The sequence below is a fragment of the Melospiza georgiana genome, chromosome 4, assembly GCF_028018845.1.
Source record: "Melospiza georgiana isolate bMelGeo1 chromosome 4, bMelGeo1.pri, whole genome shotgun sequence".
Classification (NCBI taxonomy): Eukaryota; Metazoa; Chordata; class Aves; order Passeriformes; family Passerellidae; genus Melospiza; species Melospiza georgiana.
The window spans coordinates 34,254,921-34,268,937 of record NC_080433.1 but is presented as its reverse complement, the minus strand read 5'-3'; the positions used below and the strand labels follow the sequence as shown (position 1 = coordinate 34,268,937).

General features: G+C 46.8%; 3 protein-coding genes across 4 annotated transcripts; 1 reads left to right on the top strand and 2 right to left on the bottom strand.

The window, feature by feature from the left end:
- Positions 1–120: 120 nt before the first annotated feature.
- LOC131083064 (histone H3-like) lies at positions 121–9,309 on the bottom strand. Of its 2 annotated transcripts, none has more exons than XM_058023375.1 (2): positions 8,979–9,309; positions 121–446 (listed from the first exon to the last, which is right to left on the bottom strand). In XM_058023375.1, exons 1-2 carry the CDS (start codon positions 9,307–9,309, stop codon positions 121–123), a joined length of 657 nt encoding a protein of 218 aa, XP_057879358.1. The 2 variants fall into 2 exon arrangements, 1 of the variants encoding a protein (XP_057879358.1); XR_009114395.1 differs by lacking the exon at positions 121–446 and adding an exon at positions 5,396–6,433 and having other exon boundaries at positions 8,749–9,309.
- Positions 9,310–10,413: 1,104 nt separating this feature from the next.
- On the bottom strand, positions 10,414–10,890 carry LOC131083077 (histone H2B 8). Its single transcript, XM_058023392.1, has one exon. The coding sequence runs from the start codon at positions 10,877–10,879 to the stop codon at positions 10,499–10,501; it is 381 nt and encodes a 126-aa protein (XP_057879375.1). The 5' UTR covers positions 10,880–10,890; the 3' UTR covers positions 10,414–10,498.
- Positions 10,891–11,178: 288 nt separating this feature from the next.
- LOC131083072 (histone H2A-IV) lies at positions 11,179–11,971 on the top strand. Its single transcript, XM_058023385.1, has one exon. It carries the CDS (start codon positions 11,272–11,274, stop codon positions 11,659–11,661), a length of 390 nt encoding a protein of 129 aa, XP_057879368.1. The 5' UTR covers positions 11,179–11,271; the 3' UTR covers positions 11,662–11,971.
- The last annotated feature ends 2,046 nt before the right edge of the window (positions 11,972–14,017 follow it).

The following is a 14,017-nucleotide window of genomic DNA, read 5'->3' as shown; positions in this document are numbered from 1 at the left end:
AGATTTTTTATCCTCTGCATTACTAGTTCAAGTAATTACAAGCTCTATTTGTGAAATTTGTGTGTGGCTCTTAAAAGAGCCTTTGGTGTTTTAACAGTGCGAGTTAGAACTATATTAAGTTTAACCGCCGAAGCCGTAGAGGGTGCGACCCTGGCGCTTGAGGGCGTAGACCACGTCCATGGCCGTGACCGTCTTCCTCTTGGCGTGCTCCGTGTAGGTGACGGCGTCGCGGATGACGTTCTCCAGGAAGACCTTGAGCACGCCGCGCGTCTCCTCGTAGATGAGCCCCGAGATGCGCTTGACGCCGCCGCGCCGAGCCAGGCGGCGGATGGCCGGCTTGGTGATGCCCTGGATGTTGTCGCGCAGCACCTTGCGGTGGCGCTTGGCGCCGCCCTTGCCGAGCCCCTTGCCGCCCTTGCCCCGGCCAGACATGATCACACGCTCCGCTCAATACCGCACTGCGCTGTCATCTTCCCTCAGCGCCGCTTTATTACCCGGGAGCCGACCTGGTTGAGGACCGCATGGAAAGGCGTGGTCTCCTCCCCGGCCCCGCCTCCCCCGCGCGGCGCGACCGCGGCTCTTTCCCGGCCCCGCTCCCAGCGCTCGCCTCCCTTGGCTGCTCTCCCGTCCCGCCCCGGCCGTGCCCCCGCGCGGTCACAGCTCCCCGGAGCTCCGAGTCTCGGCCCGGAGCAGGAGCCGGGATCGCCGCACCCTCTTCCGGCGCCCCCTTCGCCTCCCTTCCCCGCTGCCCGCGGGTCTGCGGCAAAATCCTGCCAATGCGGGCCCTCGCCCTGCGCTCCCGCCCCGCCTCTCATGCGCTGCTCTCGCCTCGCTCATCCCGGCTTCTGCTCCTGCTTTGGACGCTTCAAGTGTTCCTTTTTGATTTTTTGGTTGTTCGCATGTGCCTGCATGGACACCTTCCTCGGGAGAATTTTTATAATCTCTGCCAACCTTGTCCTCTGCGACCTACAGCTTCTTTCCAAGTTCTTTTTGTTTAAAACAGTAGGGGAAGGAAATGCTCAAGCCGTGTCATGGCTAGAGAACTTTACCTTTATTCCTTTTTTTTTTTTTTTTTAATGTAATATCGAATTTCCTCAGTGAGGATTAAAGGGTGAAGAGTCCTGTGGCCTGTGTTTGTTTTACTGGGCTTTGTTTATTTGTTTCCCTGGAAACAGAAGCGCTCACATGTGCTAACACATACATCTTGTCTGTCATACCTTTACCTATGCAGGGTAATTTTCACCATTTCTAGGAAAGCTGAAAGCATAGAAAATAAGAGACCATAAGGCAGAAGACTTTGCTTGCCACAACATTTTCTGGGAATGCTTCTTACGAGGGAAGTAGGAGACCTCTTCTTGCCCCACACTGTAATGGAAAGACAATTTGAAGTTTCTCTCATTTGGGTTATCCCCTTGCTAAACATGCACCATTTAAAATAGGAATGCTACTCATAATTTTACAGTCAATACCAAAATACAGGTGAGTGTTCCAGTACTACTAAGTTTCCTGGATTAAGGCAGGATTGAATAAACTGATAAATTTTCCTTCCTGACATAGATATTATTAAACTAATTTATATTGAGATTAAACTCAATTTCACAATTAAAAAACATTTAGGGCCACTTGGCATTTTCTTTTTCTAATTTTACAGCAAAATTTTTTCAGAAATCTCTATTGATTTGGGGTAATAATGAATAATCTTTACAGTTACTAGAGGAATATTGACATAGAAATAAATAAATCCTTTAAAAGTATGAAAATAAGAATTTACCAAAGAACCTTTTAGGGATTTTGTTTCGGTGTGATTTCTGTTTTAATTTGCAATTAGTCTTCATATTCTGAGAACTCTTATCATTATAAAACATTTTCACTGGCATGATTTTGTGTAACTTTGAAAAAGAGAAGGAAAAAAATGTGCTGCTGTAACAATAGTCTCATTCCTTAGGATCATTCTTTCTTATTAATGGCTCACACATTTTAGGGTAAGAAATTTCTTTCTTTACCTGCTCTCATCCTCTCAAAAGTGTAGTAGACATATGATCAAAAAGGAATCTGCTGTCTTTTATAAGACAGATTTATCCAAACTACTTTTTCCAAACACAGGTAAATAATGAAACATTTCTGGATTTGGTTGGTTTTGCTGGGGTTCATTCATTTGTTTGCTTGCTTGTTTTGCTGTGGTTATCTTTCAGCTCTTTTTCTGTTTCTCTCTGCACCAGACAACTTTGTTCAAAGCTCTTCAGCCTTCTTTTATGAAGCCATAAACTTACTGATAGAATCTATTCTATAACTCAGGCAACTGCTTGGTTTGGAATTGTGACTCCAGCGTTTAGGGATGCATCTTAGTGCATTTGCTTTTCATTCTTCCCTAACATGAGGCCCTCTTGGCTTTCCTGCTTGGTCACCTCCTGATAAGCACGGCCAGCCAATCTGTTTGATTCCCACATTTCAGCTGGAGTCTTCCACAAGGCAGTGACCCATCCATTTGCACCTGTGTGACACCCTCCTGTCACATCAGCCTGTTACACTTAAAAAAACCCATAAAAAAAACTAAAATAAACCACCCCAAAACAACAAACCCCCTAAAAACCGACAAACCTCACCCTCTAAAGTCTTGAGGATAAAATTTTATTACTTGAAAGTGTTCTTAAAATACAGCATATACAGCTGCTTGCAAAATACTGTGTGTTATGAAATACCTCTATATTGTAGTCTTGCTGCCATGCATTTTAGGGCCTTTAAATTGGATGAATTTTATAAGCACGGTAAGAAAGTCTTCCCATTTAAAGATCCCAGTTACAGATCTTTGAAAACATATAATGACTGCATGCACACATGCATGCACACACATTACAATTGTAATTCAGTCCTCACATCATGGAATCAGTGTTGAACTCACTTTTCATTTTATTTCAGTGTAGGCTGCACTCGTGCTGCTGCGAGGTGAACTCAAACTCTGCATGCACCTGCCTAAACAACCACAAAACCCAGCAAGGACTGGCCTGGAATTGCTGCAGACTCTTACAGTTTTCAAGCACTGGATGCAGAGATGAGGTGACACTTCTGTTCTGGAAATAGTTCTGTGTTATATTGGCCTACACTGAGAATACCAAAGGAGCCTGAGAGTGACAGATGCTGGCAACCACTCCATTTTCCTTTGGTGTCTGTATATTTACCACTCTTGGACTCTTAAATGCATCCCTCCTGGAAGTGAACCAGTCCATATCCATGTAGTGATCTTAAATTTTTCCAAACATGTTCCTTTTCCCGAAAAACAAAACCACAACAACCTGTCAGATGAGTCTGCCTGGAAGAACTGATGGGAAGTTCAAAACTGGCCCAAATAAGGGAAATAACATTTAATTTTAGCAACCAACAGCATACTTCATTTAGGAAAAAGGAGGGGAAGATAACCATCCTTAATGTTCTGTTTCACAACATAACCAACTTGAATTGCAGCTGGCCCTGTCTGTTGCTTAGAAGTGTTTCAATCTCAGTGTGACAAGGATTTTGACAGATCTAGCTGACTGCAGCAAAGCATTCAGAAATTCTGAAGTGCCACTTATCATTACATTGGTGCAATGGAGATCTTACCTGTTTTCCATGTATTATCAGGAGTTGGAATTAATTCAGGAAACAGTCAGACCTCAGCACACTGAATTGGCATCTAACACACACAGAGATTTACATTTGACTTTTTGTTGTTCCTGAAAAGCTGAGTCTCAGAAACACTGTTTTGTTTTGTTCATGTGTTTTTTGGTTTTTGTGTGTGCTTTGTTTTTGGTCATGCCTCTCACATCATGCCTTCAGCTCTAGATCCATATGTTCATTACAGCATTGGCACACTGTCCTAAAATCCATGGGACCATATGGAACACTTACAGAGAAGTATGTCATGTGCCCTCTGGATCAATTACTTTCCTACTGATGGCATCACAAGTTGAAGGTCCTACAGGCCAGAATTTTGTGTGGCTTCACAGATCCATCCTGATGGATCAGTGCTGTGCTTGGAACAGCATAATAAATGAAAATCCATGTGCAGAGGGAAAGGGGATACCCATAAATACATCAAATACTCCTGGCACTAGATCTTCAGAAACAGAGTGATTAGCAAGAATAAAGTGTAGAGAGAGAAGCATTAAGGACATAGAGGATATATAACCACTTTTTTTTAATATCTTAACTACATTTAACCCCCCCATGAGAACAGATGACAGCACAGCAGGGCACAGACTTGGCTGATGTGTAAAGACAAACTGATCATTAAAAAAGCATCTTCATGTTAATGGACTAAAACCTCATAGTTCTTAAGGATAAAAGAACACGAAGGGTGGGGAACCAGATATGGAACTGAACATTGTCATTCCATGTAAAGCACTGGATGAAGCACCAGAGGTGACCCAGATGAGAGAGGTGAGGAGGGAGCAGTGTTGGGGCAGGGCCACGCTGCCCTTGTCATGTCCTTTGCCACCCCAGTGTCCCTGCAGGAGTGGGTTTGTGACTCTGACACGTCACCCTCAGAGCAGGCTCGGGCTGAGGCTGGAGTGCCCAGGAAGAGAAAGGGGTGGGGAAAGCAGGGCTGGGGCAGTGCCAGGTTCACCCTGGCATGGCTTGGGTGGCACCACTGCCCCTGGGGCTCTGGACTTAAGGGCTCTTTGAACCTGGAGCCAGACCAAAAAGCACCTTTAGACTGAGATGCAGGGCACCATGGCTGGCACAGATGACAGCAGTATGGAGTGAGCAAGGTTGGGGCATGTCCTTTGCCACCCCAGTGTCCCTGGAGCTGCAGGATTTGTTTCTCTGATCCCTATCACTCATCACAGACTTGGGCTAAGGCCTCCAGCCAGATGGGCTTACCCTGTTTTATGTACAAATGGGTTTAATTCAAACTCAGTTTGCATTGGTTTGATACATTAGTGTTCCTTTATGTTGTTTTCTTTTTATTACTAAACCCTGGTATTGCCATAACAGCTTCACTGAGAACAGAGCTTTCCATCTTGTGTTACAGGAAACTTGCATTAACTGCATTCTGCATATTCTCATTATGTATTAAGTAGTTTAGCATTAGTGGCTGGAGTGGTTGTAGCATTAGGCCACAAGAGCTGATCAAAATAAAAGGTTTTGTTAAAAGCTAATGGTGCTACAGTAACCAAAGCAGAATCAAAAAGGTAGGGGAAGACCAAGGAAACAACTCCAAGAATTGAGGTAATGTCAGATAAAAAAAAAAACCAAAAAAACAAACAAACCAGAAAAAAACCCAAAAAACCCAAAGCCAACCAACCAACACAAAAAAAAAAAAAAAAAAAAAAAAAAAAAAAACAACCACCACAAAAAACCCCAAAAAACCACAACCCAAAAAAAAAAACCCAACCCAAAACAAAACAAAAACCACCTCACAACTCCTAAAACAAAACAGACAACTGACCAGAAACAAGTGATGGACTTGGGAATTGAGTGCTGGGTGCCCCGTGTGGGATTAAAGTTTAATTTTTGGGGCAGTGGTCACCCTTCAGAGACACCCAACTCAAGCTGAAACCTGAGAACCAATGAAACACAAATTGAAAACATTCACTAGGACAAGGGCATTAATTAGCAGGATCCTAGGGTCAGACCCTGTTATTGTGGCCAGTGTAATTAATGCCATCATGGGAGTAGCTGACAAAGTGCTTTCTAATATATAATATAAAATTTTTATAAATGTGGATAGTGTTGTGACCATGGTGTTTGCACATCTACAATCTGACACGTGCTGGGGCCCAGGCTGAAGGTAGAATGTGACCTGAAGGAGAGGAGAGGGCAGAGCAGTGATGGCCAGGCCTGCAGGGAGGTGTGGTTGGCCAAGTTCAAACTTGACTTTGGTGGAATGAACAGGTGATTCAGATGGTGAAGAAGCCCTCAAGAGGGACTTGCAGATTGAAACATGTTTAGACCTATCTTTGCATGCTGGCCTGCATGGAAAGCACCTTTACAAAATACTTACTCTAAGTAGTAAGTTCTCATTTGAACCTTGCTTTCATATGGATATTTATCTGTTCAGATTTTTTCAGAAACTAATAGCTGTCAAGTAGGACTGATTCAATTTTTTTTTTTTTTTTTTTTTTTTGTTCTAGAAAGATGCTGTCATCAGACCTTTTATGTATTTGGATGAAATGAAGAATTTCAGCAGAATGCCAGTAGTGATGCTCTGTTTTACCTGTTGGACTGATAAGAACATTCTTCCAGGCCATGATTTTAATTTGAGCGAGTTCATCCATGGAGGATGATAAAGGGCCAGGAACAGTCCTAGCCAAGTATCTTGCTGAGCATCTAAAATCACCTGCAAATGCACCTTAATTACCAACAGCAGCTGTCAAGCCAGTCCTCAGCTGCTCAGCACAGAGCTCTTGCTCGCATCCAGCTTTGCCTTGGCAGCATTCTTTTATCTCAGGCTCCCCTGCAAAAAGCAAAGAAATGCAGCTGAACCTTGCTGGCACCAGAGGAACCTCCACGTTTATTCCTGCTTGGACTTAGGGAATCTTGCACCACATCACCTGTGTCTGCCTGCCACCCATTTGCTGTGCATTACACCCCAAAACTACTTCAGGCTCAGGCATTATAATTTATGGTTTATATGAGACCTGAGAAAATAAAGAGCACTGCACATCTTTCTTTCTCAGCTGATGAAGTGTTAAGAGTTTTTCTATTTTTACCATTCGAGCATGCAACTCTCTCTGAATTAATCCAAATACTTAATTTAGTAAAAGTTTGAGGTCTTCAAAAGACAAGAGGAAAAGAGAGATGAAGGCAAATAAAACCTGTCTCACTGCTTAAATATAATTTGTTACTTCAACATGCAAAAAACCCCAAAAAACCAAAAACAAACCACAAACCCAAACCTCCCCTCTCATCCCAAACCAAAAAACCCATTAATTCTGATGCTACATTTTTCTGAAATGTAACTAGTCTGACCAATAGCTTCTATAAGATATCAAATATCTTCTAAACAAACCGCTAGAAAAAGCGATTTTACTAGATGTAATATTTATTTTTCCTATAAGTATATGCAAACAGGTCCAGGTAAACATGTCTTTGGCCGTATCAGAAAATGAAATGAGTTAGCTTTCACTACATCTCATTTCTGCAGTCCCACCAGCAACCTGCAGAAATAAAAAAATCTGTTTGGAAAAACACCAGTCATATGCAATGAACAAATCTGGGGGGATGGATGAATAAATCACAGCAGAGACTTCTGAATTCCCAAAGCCCGGCTCCCGACGCCTCCCCCCTCCCTTTCAACCCTCCGAGGCTCAGACACAGAAAATGGCTGAAAGCGAGAAAAACAGAGGAAAGAAAATGGTGTCGAGGCTCTTGATTGGTCGGATTTTGCTGCAGAGTCCAAGTTTCTCACAGGGAGAAGGAAATATTCCTAAAATGAAGGTTTTATCAGCAGTTAAGACTAAACTGAACCTTGCAATCTTAGGCTTTCTGGGAGAAATATTTCCTCTAAGCATTTCTCAGCGGCTCCTTGTTTCCTGGTTTAAATGAAGGCTGTGTTTAAGCTTCTAAAAGCCGCCGGTACTCATTTGCAGCACCGAAAAACCAAAGGGACATAATTTCTAATAATTCAGTGGAACAGCAGGCTCCCCAGATTACTTAAATCTACCTGTAGCATTAATATATATATATATGTAAAGGGACCAGAAAGTCCGAAATAATTTTAGAAATGTACATTTTCCAGGCAACTACACATCTAATGACTAGGAGAGCAGGGGTGTGTGTGTGACTGAATTTACAGTCAGAGAGAAATCCGTTTTCTAGGTAGGTTCACAAAAATCACTGAACACGACCAATGGGGAAGAGCCTCCATTTAGAAACCATTCTAGACTTGCTAAGTTTTCCAGCACAGATGCTTCTTGGAAAACACTCGGCCTGTGGTAACTTCAAGAAACCTTTTTGGGAGCCTCGATAACGACAGAGAAGATTGATGCAGCCAAAAATCCCCAACCATCCATTAAAGATGTCACACGTGCGGTGCTAGACGAGACTCCAGCAAGGAGCGCGCACACGGCTCGGGAAAAGGACTCTGGAAACATCCTTGCCTCCAACCTCGGATTCCACCCGCCCCTCCACCGCTTTTGGAAATATTTGATCTCGGGAATAAATTGCAGCGCTTGAAATGGGCTGGAAATGCCCGCGGGACGTCGCTCACGGCCAGGAGCGATAGAGCATTGAGGAAAGCGCCGATGGAGTCCTTCCAGGGAGGGCGGGAAAGGAGTTCTTGCGCTCTCAGAAACAAAGCGAGTGCCACAGGCCCCCCCCGAAACTAAATTAAAAAAAAAAAAAAAAAGGGGGAGGGGGGACGGCGAGATACAAGATACGATATTGCTGCTGAAAAACGGTGAGGTTAAATGAGGGACATAGAGGCAGCGCATCTGCAGCACACAGGAGACATTTACAGTGCATTTAACTTCTCCAGCCAGAGGAGCAGGATTCTACAGAACTGCCCTTTGCGAATTCAAACAAATTGTATCAAGACATGCTAACAGATAAAACCCACTTATCTTTTAAGTAGATAGCTTCCCTTGGAGAACAGTAAAAGCTGTTTCCTACAACCAAAATGACGTGAGATAAAAAATGGAGACCAGTTTTCAACCCTGAAAGAAAATCTGACTTAGCAAAATCATTTTAAAAGAATTACTGCACAACAGTTTTGCAAAAGTCAGGATCTGACTCCTACAAAATTCAGTTTACGCGTAATTTTGTACTTACTTGACGCGCAAGATCCTCTCGACTTTAAGCCACCCAAAACCATCACTTCTTACACATAATTAGGATTTTACAGCTCCTTAATGACGTTGTGGTGGCTCTTAAAAGAGCCTTTGGGTTTTCGATGGTCTGAAACTTCCGTCTGCCGACAGCTCAGGCGCGCTCTCCGCGGATGCGGCGGGCCAGCTGGATGTCCTTGGGCATGATGGTGACGCGCTTGGCGTGGATGGCGCACAGGTTGGTGTCCTCGAAGAGCCCCACCAGGTAGGCCTCGCTGGCCTCCTGCAGCGCCATGACGGCCGAGCTCTGGAAGCGCAGGTCGGTCTTGAAGTCCTGCGCGATCTCGCGCACCAGGCGCTGGAAGGGCAGCTTGCGGATCAGCAGCTCCGTGGACTTCTGGTAGCGCCGGATCTCGCGCAGCGCCACCGTGCCGGGCCGGTAGCGGTGCGGCTTCTTGACGCCGCCCGTGGCCGGCGCGCTCTTGCGGGCAGCCTTGGTGGCCAGCTGCTTGCGGGGCGCCTTGCCGCCCGTCGACTTCCGCGCCGTCTGCTTCGTGCGCGCCATGGCTGCCCGCCGAGGATCCCGAACCGCGCAGGGAACGGAGACTGAGCGGGCAGCGGCCACTGGGGCCGCTATTTATGGGCAGCAGCGCGCTGTGATTGGCCAGCGCGCAGAGCCGGGCTGCCATTGGACAAGGGCCGAGTTTGAAAATCCCGCGCGGTGCGGGCGGCGGGCGGTGGGGGGGAGTAGGCGGGAGCCGCCATCGCCGCCGCTCCCCGCCCTCCCCCGTTCCCCCCTCCGTGCCCGCAGCGGCCGCGCTCCCTCCTCTCTCATCCCTCAGCTCCGCCCTGCCGAGCGGCACTGGCGGCCGCCCGGAGCACACGCACAGCTGCGGCCCGCAGCAGACGTGGAGTTTTTACTCTGTCTCTGCCGTGGGTTTCTCGCAGCCTCTGCCCGGGACATCCTAGATTTAAGCCCCTTTTAAAAGGCGTTTACCCAAATGCAGCCTTCCCTGCGCATCCCGAGCTACCTGAGGTTCATTAAAGCGCTCATCCTCCCTCTTCTGTTCTTTTTTTTTTTTTTTTTTTCTTTCCCCCAAGTCTCTTATATTTCCTTCTGGTTTCCTATTGTGTTGTCACTTACGCATTTCTTAATTCTGCCGTGTTTCCACTGCACGGTGGTGTATTTTACTAATGTCTTCGACATTATTAAAGTACACCACTTCCTTATGAAATCTCTAGGACTAATAAAATTATGCTGTTCTCTATACCATAATGGACCTGCATTGCCTGTCGCTATTGGTTTCGTTACATATCGTCCTTAAATCATTACAGGCTAATCCCTAGTTTCCCGGTAAACAAGCCACTTTGGTTTATGGCCAAGTCACTCCAGAATGACATCTCGTATTTAAAGGGGACAACAAACTGTCTTTGTGAATAACTAGTACGAATAAATAGTCTGAAATTAAGACAGAAACCTTTAATGGCTTTAAAACTCTTTAGGGGCTTAACATGCTTTTTATAGACCTGCGGGACCAACTGACAGAACAGAACAGACAAGAGGACCCAAATCTTTCTAGATACCTAAACAGGATAAACAATTTTCCCTCATCTTCTGACAGCGTGTTCTAACCCAGTAACTAAAGCAGTACAAGCACCCACTCACCGACAAAAACCTGTGATCGACTCTTTTACTGAATATATGGGTGGCTCTGAAAAGAGCCTTTGGGTTGAGAGTGACGGTCCGAGGCGCCCTACTTGGAGCTGGTGTACTTGGTGACGGCCTTGGTGCCCTCGGACACGGCGTGCTTGGCCAGCTCGCCGGGCAGCAGCAGGCGCACGGCCGTCTGGATCTCCCGCGAGGTGATGGTGGAGCGCTTGTTGTAGTGCGCCAGGCGCGAGGCCTCGCCCGCGATGCGCTCGAAGATGTCGTTGACGAAGGAGTTCATGATGCCCATGGCCTTGGACGAGATGCCCGTGTCGGGGTGCACCTGCTTCAGCACCTTGTACACGTAGATGGAGTAGCTCTCTTTCCTAGTCTTTCTACGCTTCTTGTCACCTTTCTTTTGAGTCTTGGTGACGGCTTTCTTAGAGCCTTTCTTAGGAGCGGGAGCGGATTTGGCTGGTTCCGGCATTTTACGGGTCTGTCTACCTGTTTACGGGTCTGTCTGAGGTCTGGCTACCGCAGGAACGACGTAGGTACAAAACCGGAGCCACCCTTATTTATAGAGACGGTATGCAAATGAGATGACTCAACAGTGTCCTTCGCTATTGGACAGCTCGTCTCAGTGACGTCACATACCCTGCATCTTCCATTGGTTGACTTTCTCATCTGCATTCCCATTGGCTAAATTCACAATCCCTCTCTCCTCCAATCAGAAGTCCAAGCCAGCCTCACCAGGAAGGTATAAAAGGCAGCGTTTAAGCTTTCTGTGCATTTACTCATTTTCGCGGCGTCTTTTATACTTCTGTCGCGCAGTTTTTCCGCGTACTCGGCCTTTTTTTTTTTATTCCAGCTCCGTGAGCCATGTCGGGTCGCGGGAAGCAGGGCGGCAAGGCGCGGGCCAAGGCCAAGTCGCGCTCGTCGCGGGCCGGGCTGCAGTTCCCCGTGGGCCGCGTGCACCGGCTGCTGCGCAAGGGCAACTACGCGGAGCGCGTGGGCGCGGGCGCGCCGGTGTACCTGGCGGCCGTGCTGGAGTACCTGACGGCCGAGATCCTGGAGCTGGCGGGCAACGCGGCCCGCGACAACAAGAAGACGCGCATCATCCCCCGCCACCTGCAGCTCGCCATCCGCAACGACGAGGAGCTCAACAAGCTGCTGGGCAAGGTGACGATCGCGCAGGGCGGCGTGCTGCCCAACATCCAGGCCGTGCTGCTGCCCAAGAAGACCGACAGCCACAAGGCCAAAGCCAAGTAAATCTCGTCTGACTAACAACCCAAAGGCTCTTTTCAGAGCCACCCACATCTTCCTAGAAAGAGCAGGAACGCTTTACCCCAGGAATACATGCTGCATTAATATACCGGAAAACTTGAAATCTTAAGGGGCGGTGTCTATTATGTTATGTATCTCTGGGCTCTGCCTTGGTGTTCTGTCGCTTCCTCCCTTTTTTCTTTATCCTAGAAGTTACTTATGTAAGCGTGCATCAGTTAACCTTTTTGAAAAAAAAAAAAATCAATAAAAGGCAGCGGTTTCCACGGATGAAATCGGTCACCGCTGTATGGTTTGAGAGGAGATGTGGGCTCCACAAGGCTGCCTCTCCCTCCCAGCCGGTGGGTTCCGTGGGGGGCAGCGCTGCTCCCCGGGGCAGGAAGGGCGGGGCGGGCCGGGGCGGCCAATGCGGCCGGAGCGCGGGGCTTTCAAACCGCGGGGAGCGGGGCCCTGCCCTGGGCCGGGCTGGAACGGAGGCTCCACAGCCTCCTGCATGGGGCTTCCTGCCGTTTGCTGCTTTCTGTGCTTCTCTTTTCTCTTTTTTGCAGCCTTTCAGGCTTTAAGATAACCGTAAGTACTTTCCTGGGGCGCCGTCCAGGAGGGTTTCCAAAAGATGGCATCAGGTATTTTGAATTAAGAGTTCACTATTGTGATGGGTGATGGTGACAGCTGCAGAACTGGCTCGAGTGTCAGTTCGTGTAGAAGCCCTATGGAAAGTCACATATGCCCGGGAAGGGAGACAGGATGTACTAGTCTGGCCCTGAACTGGTGTTGTAATTCTTTCTCCTTCATCCTGGCAGAATGAGGTGCTCTTGACATTTTTCTGCAAAAGTCTCCTTTACTTATAAATTATGTTCTCCTGGATCCTGCTGCCTATAGCTTCCCTGAGCTCTTAAGTGCCACTTTTTTGGCTTTGGTAGCCTTAGCTGTCATTTTAGGGCCCTTGGTTGCTACGGCTGCTTGGGCCTGCTCGGCTGCGGGAGCCCCTGGCGCCCCGAGGAGAGGGCACGGCCTTCAGGTGTGGAAGCTGTGTTCTTTGGAGCTGCCAGCCTCTGCATCGCCCTTCCCGGGGTGCCAGGGGCTGGAAAATCCCGGTTAAAGGCCAGGGATCGGGATTGGCGGGGAGGAGCTTCCGCGCCATTGGTGCCTGCGGGGCCGCGCTGCTGGGGACGGCGGCAGCTCCTCTCCTCCCTCCTCCGAACAGGGTAATTTTGGGGGTTTTACCTTTGTTTGTTTGGGTTTTTGTATTTTTATTTTTAATTTTGTTCCCGCTGTAAATAACATGGCCTTCCCTCCTTTGTTGGAATAGGTGTAGATAAACGACGCTGTAGCTTGGTTTTCTATCAGTAATGTTTTATGTGGAAAACTGCCCGAAGGGAAGGCAGGAATGCAGCGCCGGGAGCCTCCGAGTGAGGCTGCCCAGGGGCTGGGGAGGGGGTTTTCTTTGTTCCTGAAATCCTCCCTTGAGAACTAAGGCGAGGAAAACTCTGCTTTTCCTTTTCCCCTTTTTTTTTTTTCCTTTTTTTTTTTTTTTTTTTTCCGGTGTTATGCCTCAGGAGGCGGAGGAATGAGTCACTGGGGCCTTGTGTTAATGGAAAATGTTTTTCAGGCAGAGGGAGATAACGTGGGAGTGCCCGGCTGAAATCTCGCTTGGAAACAAGATAAGAATCGTGGCTCTGTTTCTAAGCGGTATATGATTCTTAAACAATTTTCAAAGGTTGTGTTCTTTTCCGTTGCTTGGTGATTTTTTTGGTTGTTATTGTTTTGGGCTTTTTTTTCCTTTTTTTTTTTTTGGTGGGTTTTCTCCATGTTTGTTATTTTGGATTTTCCTTTTCTTTCCCAAAATAGACAGAAGACTTCTCCCCCCCCCCCTCCTTTTTTAAAATAATCTCTGTTCTGCTGGAGAAATTGCATTAGATATTAATAATCTACCATTCAGAGCTGGACTTTGACACAGCAGGAACTGCAGGACTTTATTGGTAACCATTCTGAAATTTGATGCTAGAATTAGGTTTAAAACACTTCAGGGTTTTTTGGTTTTTTTTGGTTTTTTTTGTTTCTTAATTGCAATTTTGCTCTATTTTGCATATTTGGCAAAATAAGCTTCCATTGGTGTATATTTAGTAGAGAAGGAAGAGATAATGTGGGCCTGGAGAAGGGAGTTGATTTGTACAAGGTTCTGATTGGGCCATTTGAAAATCCTGAAACAGAAACCTCTCTCGGGTTTCATTTTTGCCCTTGAACACAGGGTGTGAGGAGGGAGCATCTCTTTTCAAGAGCAATATTCGTATTTCCTTCTCAGGCACTTCAGTGTTTATGTTCTGCTTCTCTTGGAAATCGCATG

What these genes read in the sequence shown, in the direction of transcription:
- LOC131083064 (XM_058023375.1), bottom strand. Translation starts at nt 9,309, where the DNA reads ATGGCGCGCACGAAGCAGACGGCGCGGAAGTCGACGGGCGGCAAGGCG. An exon ending in CTTCGAGGACACCAACCTGT is followed by an intron (nt 447 to 8,978) that starts GCGCCATCCACG and finishes TGCGGTATTGAG; the next exon opens with CGGAGCGTGTGATCATGTCT.
- LOC131083077 (XM_058023392.1), bottom strand. Translation starts at nt 10,879, where the DNA reads ATGCCGGAACCAGCCAAATCCGCTCCCGCTCCTAAGAAAGGCTCTAAG.
- LOC131083072 (XM_058023385.1), top strand. Translation starts at nt 11,272, where the DNA reads ATGTCGGGTCGCGGGAAGCAGGGCGGCAAGGCGCGGGCCAAGGCCAAG.